This window comes from Gadus morhua, unplaced genomic scaffold (assembly GCF_902167405.1).
Source record: "Gadus morhua unplaced genomic scaffold, gadMor3.0, whole genome shotgun sequence".
NCBI classification, from domain to species: Eukaryota; Metazoa; Chordata; class Actinopteri; order Gadiformes; family Gadidae; genus Gadus; species Gadus morhua.
In genome coordinates, this window is record NW_021964024.1 from 41,076 (window position 1) to 53,534 (window position 12,459).

General features: G+C 49.0%; 1 protein-coding gene across 1 annotated transcript; it reads left to right on the forward strand.

Annotated features, from left to right (window-relative positions):
• Positions 1-980: 980 nt before the first annotated feature.
• On the forward strand, positions 981-12,459 carry cdc42ep4a (CDC42 effector protein (Rho GTPase binding) 4a; the record flags this gene model as incomplete). The annotated part of the gene is given in 2 exon segments (XM_030350123.1): positions 981-1,271; positions 11,435-12,459. A coding segment is annotated over 1 exon segment (830 nt), but the record flags the coding sequence as incomplete, so codon positions are not given.

Here is a 12,459-nt window from a genome sequence, read left to right on the forward strand (position 1 = left end):
CCCCGGGATATTGTTTCATGGCTTCATGATTGTTATTTTGTTATGATGTTCTGCTGGTTATTAAGTCAAGTCTCCCTGCGGATGTTGCCGCTGCCATTCGCCCCCAAAGCCCCCCCCCACACACACACACACACACACACACACACACACACACACACACACACACACACACACAACACACACACACACACACACACACACACACACACACAAACACAGAGCGCAGTGATTTTATAAGACACTATATGAGTACAAATGTAATCACTTGTAATGACAAGTGTAGACTCGCTATAATTTGGTTTGTCCCTAGGTTCTGAGAGCCTGGGAACCACTTTTTAGAATACTCAATATTCTGTCATGGTCAGTTAAAATGCAGTGATCATTAAACAAATCCATTCAATGACATGATGACAGAAAGGCTTCCATCCACTGGGGCTACTCTGATGGAATATCTAGCCAACTTAAAAACCAATACAGACGTTATCTGCAGCAATCAACATATAAGATATAATTATTCAAACGATTGCTATTCAACTCTGTTCTGTATGATCTCCTGCCAGACATGTGACTTCACCGTTTGTATGTGAAGGGCAATGACCGGGTACTTGGTTATGCATGGTCTTTGCTCCATGATAATATTCACCCATTCACACATCCCGTCCTCCACGAGCTGCCAAGGACCATGTTTGACATATGCATCAAGGTGGAATCATCAAAAAACCGAGCTCATTGGGAAATGCTTCTAATAACATTTGACAAAATAACGTTTGCCTGGTATTGTTTTGATACCTCAATTATCAAAGCGTTATAATTTAGGTAGATTAAAGAGAATATCCGTGTTTATGCATGTTTTATACATTGATAAAAAATGACAACGAAATGCATGCGTATTGCAGAAACTACTGGCCCCTTGCTAATAGCAGCCTCTGACAATTTGCAGACTAGGCCTTTAAGAGGCCATTAAAGGGGCGTGGCCAGGAGCACGAGAGGAGCAGCCGACACAGACGCTGAACTGAGTTATTGCACCGTCTGCAGGCTTTGCCACTGAAGATGCGCTCACTGTAAATCCTACGAGCCACGCAGCACACTCGTAGGGTAAATAGTGTCCAGGACAGGGGTCTGGTTTCTCTTATTTAATATAATTGTGCGTGCTTACACCGGACGTGTTTGCGGCTTCTGCTCCTCGCTGCGTGCGCGCTCTCTTTGTGAACCTGCTGAGCGAAGCCCTCGCGCTCTGGGGGCTGCCCGGCTTTTGAATGGGATGCGCGGTGGTGAGTACACGCTTCTTTGATTACTGGACTATTTACACACTTCCTTACGGGAGTCGGAATCATTTTTCCGTTCTTGTGTTTTATAATGTGTCTAAAACTTGTATCTTTTTCAATTCAATGTTTTGTCTGGTTATCTGGGATCAAAGGAAGCCATCGCGGCTGTAGCTTATTGTTCCCTGCTGTGCGACCCACCCATAATTGGTCCATTACTGCCATGATGCGATCAAATCAGTGATGTAGCCCACCCTTTTTTACGCTACATTGATCAAAGATGAAGCTTGGTGTTCCATTGTAGTTCAGATGATGGATGTGATGCTACTAGAGTGCTATTTGAGACACATTGGTCGTGTGGCGTTACCAAGGAAGCTAACCTTTTGTTTATGATATCACATGTGATATTCATATTAGCATTGACTGTTTAACATTATATTAGTCTTGCATGCAAAGACTTTTTTTCTGATCAGATACACTATGCAATTAGTTTGGATTGAAAACCGAGCAGTTTAAGTTCACATGATTGTAGTCATCCCAACAATAGACCAGATTCGAGAGGCCAGGAAATGCAAAACACCCACACCAAAACTCCCCCACACGCACACGCATACAGAAGGCCAACATAGTCCCAGGACCTCATTAGCTGCAGTCCATTCATATTTCTGGTCACCATGACTGCAATTATGGCTGTAACATGTGCTCATTATCTGTGGCGATAATGCAGTGTCTCAGTGCTTACCACTGTCCACTCAAATGATAACAACTCATGTGCAATCGTTGGAAGAAAGGGAGGACCTTATCAGGATGTCCTCTCTACAGGCAAATCAGTTGGTGTTGTGTTCTTTAAAGGTTTTAAATATGGCCTTTTGTACTCTCCCCTTATCCTGAAGAACACAGGGGGTTTTCATTTCATTATTTTTTTCTCTCTGTGATGTCAAACTGTTCTGTTAGTGGATGACTCTGCAAACACAGCTGACAGGACGACACGGCAAACAGGCCAAAGTCTTCGCCTGCCAAGGCCTTGACACGGCCCTGGCACCTCTCCCTCGCTTTCAGAGAAGCAGCCTGTTACCTCCACTCCCACTCCCAACTAACAGGGCTCGGATCCTTCTTGGTTTCCCCTCTGCCTCTAATATTGCAAAGTGTCTCGCCGACTTAACGAGAAGCATCTGTTATGAGCCAGAAGGTGAAAGTCAGAGCTCCACCACAAGGCTGTGGGACACCGTGCCAAGTGCAGTTCTTTGGGCATTGTACGGCGCTAGTATTGTTGGCCCGAACCCAGGCAGAACAAAGAATCTACTTAGAGGTTGCTTTGAGTTTTGGTTATTCGATATTTGCTGCCTTTCATTTACCTAAGATAATCATTGTCTCACTCTCTGTGTGCGGAATGCTTACGTACTTGAGTAAGTGTTTTATTTGTTGGCTTGTTTCCTGCTTGAACATGTCTTTGGGACTCTGTCATGTGTGTGTTTGTGTGTGTGTGTGTCCACTCACATTCCAGGAAATTCCTATGTAACTATTTTGCCTGTTTGAAAATGTCCCTGAGGAACGAGACACAGATGATGGCGTATTTTACAGAAGATGGTGATGATGGGTTGTAGTGATTGCTTAAACGTCTTGGCTCAACTCCTGACCCCGGGCGGTACATTAAAATCTTCAGAACCCCACACTCCCAGAGTTTTGCACACCTAAGTGATCTACATTAGTTCAAAGTAGTGACTTTAGCAAATAGTACAAGGCAGTAAGGCACAGACCTTTTTCACATAACCTTGAATAACCGGAAAATTCCAAGCCTGTCGTATTTCAGGGCGTAAATTCTTGTTTGTTCCTGTGTCTTTTGTTTTCTAGTCTTTCCCAACGTTGCACATTGTGTCCTCCCCCCCCCCCCCCCCCCCCCCCCCCCTCCCCGCTTCATGCCGTGGTGTTTGTTCCGTACGCCGGCCGGAGGAAGTGTTGACTCAGTCACCTGCTGATCCACCCCGTCGAGTCCTAATTCCAGTAGTAGCAGTGGTGCAAACATGTTGACTGTAGTTGTTGTTGTTGTTTTTCGTCCAACAACTAGGCCTGAAGAACCAGTTCCCACGAAGCCACTTCTACCTCTGCCTGTGTCTCCACAGTTAACTCTCTTTTCATCTTCGTGGCAGCCTGGGGAAGGTTCATGAGGCCTACTCTTCCTTTTAAGGGGGAAAGACAAAAAGAGAAGGTCTGGGAGCAAAGGTACCCAGAGTGTTGCTCCGTGAGAGGTTCTGAGTGATGTTTCTTCCTAATCTTTCGCCTCTAACCTTCCCTCCGCCTGGAACGTCGCGCTGCAACAGCACTCCTCGTCTCCCGCCTGTAATTAGCGCCCCAGTGCACTTTAGAGAACGGATTCCGAGGTTTTCCACACTCAGAGAAAGAAATGTTTTAAAAACTGTCGCAGCCACTTCAGTGCTGTGGTGAGTCACCAGATATAAACCCTTCCTGCCCCCCCCCCAGGTGATGAAACGGGTAAAACCTGGGCTGCAGCCGATTCACGTTTCAGCCGTGACTTATGTGTCGTAGAACAGGGACTGGGTGTTGTTAGAGTCAAGACTAAAGAGTGAACCGTTGATGAACTTCCTTCGTCCGGCCTACAATTCACGTGATGAGCTTGTTTTATTTTTTTGGACCGATGGGAAGCGTGTTTGTTTGGTCAGTCGGACGATTCACTGCGCCGTGTTTATGTTGAGAAGTCCTCCAGGAAGCAGAGATGTTTCAGCAGATCTGCCGGAGAAATGGGAGAAGTTTGGTGGCTCACACTCTCCCTGCCCTTCCTGTGGACACATTCCCTGTAACCTAACAGCAACACACAAACACGCACGCACGCACGCACACACACACACACAAACCATGTAGGGCAGCGCCACAGGCAGATCATGAAGGCCGTCCATGTGTGTCAGCAGTAGCGATTGTGTGTGTGCATGTGTATGCCTTGGCCCGTGACTGATGAATAAACCACGTAGAATCGGTTTTCCTCACTTGGCAGATGCTTCTGACGCTTCACGATTCATTTACATTTTCTTGAGCACGCGGCTGCAAGTCAAAAGCCATCGTAAAGTCTTGGGGGGAGAAGAAGCCTGGGAGGAAGTTGTTCGGTGGAAGAGCAGGTGACTGGTGTGGCTCTAACCTCATTCCACCTCTGAAACCGTATCGGCAGCATTGAGTCGTTATTTCGAGGGGCTGCTGTTCTGTCGGTGTAATTCTATTCCACACTCTCGAGCACTTCACTACCAGCCGGCTTTCTCTTACCATTTTCTTTTTACCCCCTCGGCACAGCTCTCTGCAACGCCACTCTGTAGTGACACACCGCAACTCCCCCACACCGGGATTACGGTTTGATAGCGCAGAGTTGCCAAGAACCAAGCTTAGCCATGCCAGCCGGGTGTTATAAACAGAGTGTTGTTGGTTTATTATCGATTTAGTGTCGCTAGTTTAGAAGAGTTCTTGAAGTTCTTTTAAGAAAACCAAACCGTACCGTGCTGTCAAAAATCAATCTCCACGTTTTGCTTCATCCAAAGCGCGGCGAGCAGCACCTGGTCTGCTGCTTAGCGCCAAACGTTTTGTGTGTTTCGTGTATTCCCCCCCATAAACTGCCCCTGAATGCGGACAGGACTGGAGGAGACGAGGGGAAGTTTGGTGTGGTGCCTCGGGCAGTGTTGGCTGTAAGTTACGAGAGCTGCAGGTTGACTGGGGGGGGGGGGGGGGGAGCAGGGTGTCTGGGCAGCGGCAGGACGGTCAGCCCGGTACATCTTCGCTGTTGCTGGGTTAGCGCCTCAGGGCGGCTCTTCAGCCCGGCCCGCATTCATCTCATTGGCTGTCTGCCGTCTTTTATTTTAATGCGGCTGCTTCCCTCCTCTGAGCATAATCCGATCCATGGACTTTTACCTTTCTTCCGCCCGCGCTGACAGTGACTCGGTTAATTGCTCTCTCTGCTTGTTTTTTTTGGTCTGAATATGCCGAAGGTAATGCGCCTTCAAAAGATGGGGCTTGCTGTGTGTTTTCAGTCCCACAAAAGCTGGTGCCGTCGTGTGATTAAGGCTGAAGCGCTTTTGTGTGTTATGCGCTTATTCCCAAAAAGCGTTTTTCTTCGACTTCAAAGACAGAACCTCGACCTAAGGGAGCCAATTTAAGAGGCAGGCTCAATCCCATGTCTTACTTTTACCCCTACGCCCTCCTTTCGTGTGCCCCTTGCTTACTGACCTGCCCCTCGGAACAGAGTTACAAGGCTGGGTGTTAAATCTTCACCTGGGAAGTGGGACAACCCTTCTGAGATCCTGCCACGTCAGCAGGTGTCCTCATCGGTTGTCATTTTACGATGACATGCAACGTTTGTTGCCAGACATTTGGAATCTCGAAAGGCCACATTCAGCTCTGGTGTTTTCTGTTGCTTGGGCTATAGGCCTCCTTTGTGCCTCGGAGAAACATCCGTTTGGAGGCTCCATGTACCCCTCCCGCTTGGCTCTATCCCAGCTAGGATCGGCATCGGCACACACTTCCAATACCTATGGCCATGCATTCCTGGGTAAATGTAGCAAGGCTAAGCGGTAAGGGCAAGGGGTGAATTGGGACGGGGCCGTTATCCTGTCCTGATACTGAAGCTACACCGTGAACATGCTACTGCCAGGACTGAGGGAACATAAACATTCAAGCGTGTTGCTGCTGTTAATGCTCACGCTGAAAAGACCGATATTATGGATAGTGCGTGCGTTGTTACATTAATTAGTATCATTCTAACATAACCTTTACCCCTTCCAAATCTTGAATTTTAACATTAGGATGTGCTAAAATCCTATTCTGTATAAACTTATATTTTCTGACCTGGGTAGAGTTACATCAATCCTATTCAGTATACATTTATTATTTCTGACCTGGGTCAGAGCACCTTGGGTTAGCACCAAGGTCCAACATGCCTACGGGGCTACTTTGATGTTGGGAAGGTCAAATTCCCTCCAAGCAAGCGCTCTGGGAATGTCTAGACACACACACACACACACACACACACACACACACACACACACACACACACACACACACACACACACACACACACACACACACACACACACACACACACACACACACACACACACACACCTCTTGTTTACATTGATACTGAACAATTGAAAAGCCATTTGTATGTTGCACCTAGAGAGGTCTCGCTTCCTCTCTCTAATTGAAAGGTGTTAAGCTACTTTGCATTTGCATTGCCGCTGTAGCCACAATGTCTGACGCTGAGGCCATGCCAATCTCCTGACTTTGATGTGGAGATACCTTGAGCTGTCTTGCCTCCTTATAGTTGTGTCCACTTCCCCCGTAGTGTATTGCAAATTAACTTGGTCTCTCGCGCCATTGCCAATCCTTGCCCCTCCTCAATTCTAACTCACCTTTGTTTCCTTTACTTTTTTGATGCCCATTTTTTGTTGGTTCCTCTATAAGAATCATGTCACCCGTATGGTTAATCGCTGCCTACGTCTTCCCCTGATCATAGTCTCTATTGAATCAAATACTTTGCCGGCAAAAAGTGCCCTCAAATAAATAGTTTTCCATCAAATGCACATACATTAGACCCAATGGATTTCCACACAAGCACTGTGGGTAGATAAAGAAGGGATCAGTCATCGGATAACAGCAATTACACATGCAGTCCGATCCTTTGAGGAGTAAGAGATATTTATCTGGGCTAATTATTTCACAATAGCCATCAGCATGAAGCATAGCCCTACACGCCCATTCTGTGTGAACAAGGCCAGCGGCCATCTTGGCTGATGTGTGTGTGTGTTTTGGATGGCCGTGTTTGCTCGTGCCTTGCTGTCCTCCCTGGGCTATGTGATTGGGGGATGTGATTTCCACTACTTGTCCTTGGGGCGGTTGTTTTTATTTTTTCCTGAATGAGCTGTTTAGCCCTGCTAAGTGAGCTTGGTGGCAGTCCCTCCAGAAATCATTTGTCTGCTTAATTGCTGGAACATATTGGTGACTGTTTAAGATCCCGGAGCACATGCATAAACATGTTGTTATTCCTTTCAGTTTACCCACTGTACAGTCGCTCACCTCATAATACTTTTATTTCGCCCCCGTTTCGATGTCTGCACTGCATGTGTGAATTATCTTTTTATTATTTATATATATATATATATATTAATTATGCAGTTTTACCTGACACATGGCCAGCATATCAAAGATCACTGCTGCAATCGCTTGCAACACCTTTTTAAAAAGAGTGGATCATGAAATATCTTTTATATATATACATCATGGATCAGATGTCATCATGAATCAGTTATCATCCAGTTCCATCTCCATGCGACGTATTATGATGATGGCTCCTCTCTTCTGAATAATACAAACCCCCGGTCCCCCCCCCCCCCCTCCCCCCCTTTAGACATCTCGGGTCAGACATCTCTTCTCTCCAGGTCAGCGACTCCAAATGGGACAGGCCAATCCCATACCAGGGTCCCCCGCCCCGTCCTCTCACACCCCATTGGGCAGTAGAATATGCATTTAACTGTTGATGACAAGCACGCTCAATGCTCTATTAGGCAAGTTGGCCATTTGTCAAGTCCCAGGTGTGTGTGTCGTCCAGTGTAAGTTCTTGAATTGGCATAAGTGCGGAAGGGGATCTTGAATACAGATTTTGAAGAAAATGGTCTTCTGCCCTTTGTGTATTTCATCTACAGTATCAAGTCAACATATTATATTCTTTTAAACCCCCCATAGGGTTGTACATCGTTTCATCACTTCCAAATAACCGCCTCTGTTTTTGAAGCATAGTTTTTGACTCATATTTTTGATCATTGCTTCATAATTTATCAGGAAATAATTTGTCATCAGGGGATATACATTTGCAGTGACGCAACATCTCTTATGAGAGATGTTGCAAAAAACAATGTTTTGATTAGCCTAGATTAGTGTATTTACGTTGCTTTTAGGATCCTACATTACTACCACTCTCTCTTGAGTTCTCTGAAAGAGGCAGAAATCAGATGATGCATTCCGATGTTCAGGGCCAGTAGCCAACGTATGTGGTCTTATAACCCGGTCCTCATCTATAATCCATTTTGGTCTGCGGGACAAATTCTATATAAGGAAGCGCAAATGACACCCGGATTTCCCTATTTAACTGGGGAAACATTTTCACAGAACCTTTGGGGTTTAAGTCCCACATGGTAATTTTGGTGTCGCCCACACGGATTCTTCCCTGTTACTACGGCACGCTGTGGATGAGCCTCGTGGGTTTGGGTGTGTGTGTGTGTGTGTGTGTGTGTGTGTGTGTGTGTATATTTCGTTCACATAAAAGTCGGCCCGCAAACGTATATCCTCGGCGCAAAATTAGAGTGGTCCGACTCCCCAGGGAGCGACCACTGCTATTGATAAAGGAGTTATGTGATCTATAAACAGAGTTCAGATTGGGTTCCCAGGACGTAAATACGCTGGGGGACGCCTGGAATGTTCAGAGTCTTCTTTTTCTTTTTCTCACCGAGCCGTCTCTCCCGACCGCCAGACGGGAGCGGGAGGCGTGTTCTCGTATACGTCTTGGAGTCGTCGAGTAATGTGAAGCGTTCTCGTGTAGTTCACGGCCTCCAGTTGTTTGCACTCCTCCGTCGGCCTTCCACACCAGACACGGCGAGCCCTTCACAAAGGCCGTAGGCCGTCAAGCAGAACGGGCAGTCAGAAGGTCAAGGCCCTGCGGAGACCGGGGGGGGCCTTGTTGCTGTTGTAACTTTTACTTTCTCTTTTAATCGCCAATTAGTGTTTTCTTGTGTTGATGTGCCCTTGTGCATTTCACTGCTGTTGTGCGAGTGTTTGTAAAGCTGTTTAAAGGGATAGCCCCCCTCGCCTGCTCTCTCTGTCTCTTTCACACACACACACACACACACACACACACACACACACACACACACACACACACACACACACACACACACACACACACACACACACACACACACACACACACACACACAGACCCGGCAGTTCCCACGCTTTGTGGCTGCACTCTCAGGCCCCCCTTACCCAGGCCCCCCTCCCTCATGTCTTCGTTCACATGAGCACGTAGAGCTATAAATACAGTTGGACTCCTCCTGAGTCGGCCAGGTTCTGCCCCGTATCGATGCCCCGTTCTAACGGCCCAGACGTCCTGTTCTACGTTGAGCTCCAGCTGGGTTTGAAACAGTCGTGTTTTAGATGACAGCGGCGCTGTCGGCCTCCCTCGTGTGTAAACATGTAACGCAAAAAAGGAAAAGATTAGACGGAGCCCCTTGCGGTTTTTCCCAGCCCGAGATGTTGGGTTTTGCGAAGGAGGCGTAGACAATTTCACCCTTTCCCTTCACTTTCATCTACTGGCTGCTGTTGTCGTTAGTTTCTCTCTCTCTCTCCGCTCCCTTCGCTGCCACCCAGAACAGAAGCAACGTGGTTTTTTCCCCCCTCGCTGTGAATTATGCCTGCTCGACTCCCTGTCCTTCCATAAACAACAATCAGTAGATCGTGCTGATTCCACAGTAAAAGTTGCGAAGGAGAAGGCGTCTTTGTGCTGCCGTTTCTCTTGAGCTCGCCCCATATGGTCAACTTTATCACAACACGTCCCCCCAGACTCATGTAAATGACTCTGCCCACCACAGCAGGGCACTATGGCCCCTGCTGTTTGCTGTTGTTTCAGTTCTTAATCCCCCGCTCTTAACTTTTAGTTTTGGGTATAATGCCACAACCCCAAGTGCATTGGGCGTTTTATTCAAGCCTATGCACATTCCCAGACTAATGGATGGGAATCGGGGAGCTAAAGAATTAAAGGAGCATGTTTAGCGAAGGCCGTCTCTCTGCCGCTCGTTGAAACATAAGGGAGCCATGTGTTGCAGGGTTTTAACGGGGCAAAAAAAACGGATGCTTCTCTGCTGCCCTGCAGGCAGGAAGCACTTCCGCAGAGCTAGCTAGTAGGAGGCGTTTGCCACGGAGACCGTGTGTGTGTGCGTGTGTGTGTGTGTGTGTGTGTGTGTGTGTGTGTGTGTGTGTGTGTGTGTGTGTGTGTGTGTGTGTGTGTGTGTGTGTGTGTGTGTGTGTGTGTGTGTGTGTGTGTGTGTGTGTGTGTGTGTGTGTGTGTGTGTGCTCTTTGCTGAGCCTGCCCTTTTTGGCGGGCTAACGTCTTGCCTCTGGGCTCCTCAATAAATGATGGCGTCCCCTGAGTGTAATGGGGAGTCAATGGGCGATGGTTAGGTGTTGGGACAGCACTAAATGTAAGTAAACATAAGGGGAAGGAAACGGGGGTCGTGCATCATGCACCGCACGTCGTAAAGGTGAGCCTAGTCAATGAGAATGCACGAGGACACCCCTTTGTTGTCGGTGTCTGGGCTGTATTTCACAGTAGCTTTGGATATGCGCGCTAGACGGGCACTCAACCCCCACTAATGGAGAGGGAGGGCCCCTGTCAACGACCACAGATAAAGCGTTATTAAAGGCCGCTTTGCCAGCTCATTGTGCCTCTCTAATGCCATCAACAGCGGGCATTCCAGCCTGATAATTATTGGACATTTTTCCCTGAACGCTCAGCGAGTCAACATTTCTCAATTCATTTTAGGTTGATTTATTTTTGGAACATAGACTTTTTGCATCTTGTTTTTCCACAACCCGTGTCATTTTTATTCCACATTCACTTGTCGCCCACCCAGCATATCTTAGCCCTGTTGTTGACGAGCGTAATAATAATTGATGGTTCCACAGCAACACTTTGTAATTAGCCGAATAGTTTAGATTCCTTGCAGAGCCGCGCTGCTATTGATTTGAAAGCGCGTCTCCAAATATGTGAGCACAGTGCTCGCTGTGAAAGTAGGCCAGTGGACACACGAGCAACGAAGCCCAAGGACTCTGCCTTCCCCCGAGAAGCCGTGTAGCTCGTATGAAGTATTGATTTGAAAGGCTCTTTTTGTTGTGTATTCTGATACAGAGGTCCGCTCACGGGAACTCTTAGTTTCCCTTGAGAGGTCTTCGGTTTATGGATTTTCATCGCTAATGTGCTTTCAGTTCACTTTGTGAACACATTAAGATGATGTCAATTCATCAACACTTCAAGGAAGATCCTTTTGGGGAATTTAAAGTCATCGTTTTTTGCATGCCTCTGTCCGTCTCACACTGTCTCCCCCATTTTGTTGTCTCCCCTCCCCCAGGTCTACAGCACAGCTGGCATTGAGGAGCAGGACGGTTCCGTCGGGACGCCCTAAAGTGGAGACGACCTACAAGGTGGAGAAGGACAAAAGGAGCTGCTTTTCTATTTAAAACCGAATCAAGAATTCCATGTTATAAACGGAACCACCACCACCACCACCCAACTCCAGCCCCGCCCGAACTCCGCCCCCCCCGCCATGCCCATCCTCAAGCAGCTGGTGGGCTCCTCCCAGACCAAGCGGCGCTCCCGCATGGACCTGACCCGCGAGATGATCAGCTCGCCGCTCGGCGACTTCCGCCACACCATGCACGTGGGCCGCAGCGGCGACGCCTTCGGAGACACCTCCTTCCTCAGCAGCCGCTCGGGCGAGCCTGCGCCGCCGCCGGAGACGCCCCCGGCCTACCCCCACTCGCCCCGCCCGGGCCTGCTGTCCCGCACCTTCCGCAGCAGCAAGCGCTCCCAGTCGGTGACCCGCGTGGACCAGCGCGACGGGCTGGCCTCGCCCGGCGGGCCGTCCCCCGCCCACGTGAAGAACGCCATGTCCCTGCCCTTCCTCAACGACGAGGACTGCGTCGACGGCGTGGCCACCCGCAGCCTCACGTCCAGCCCCTTGAGGCACGTCGGGGGTAGCGGGCGCGCGTACAACGGCAACGCCGCCGCCGCCGGGGCGTGCCAGGGGCTGGAACTGGAGGAGAGGAGCTTCGGGGAGCTGACGGACCTTCCGGAGACGGCGACCTCCCCGTACCGGGGCGGCGGCATGAAGCGGGCCGAGTCGGTCATGTCGTTCCACATCGACCTGGGGCCCTCCATGCTGGGGGACATCCTGGACGTGATGGAGAAGGAGGACGACGACCTGGGCTACGAGGAGGGCAAGAGCAGCGAGGGCCACGCCTCGCCGCCCCTCAGCACCGTGGGCGAGGGGGACGACAGCGTGGCCGGCGGCGGCGGACTCGGGGGGCCGGGAGAGTTGGAGGCCAACGCCGATGAGGAGGAGGAGGAGGATGAGGAAGAGGCGAGGCTGCAGAA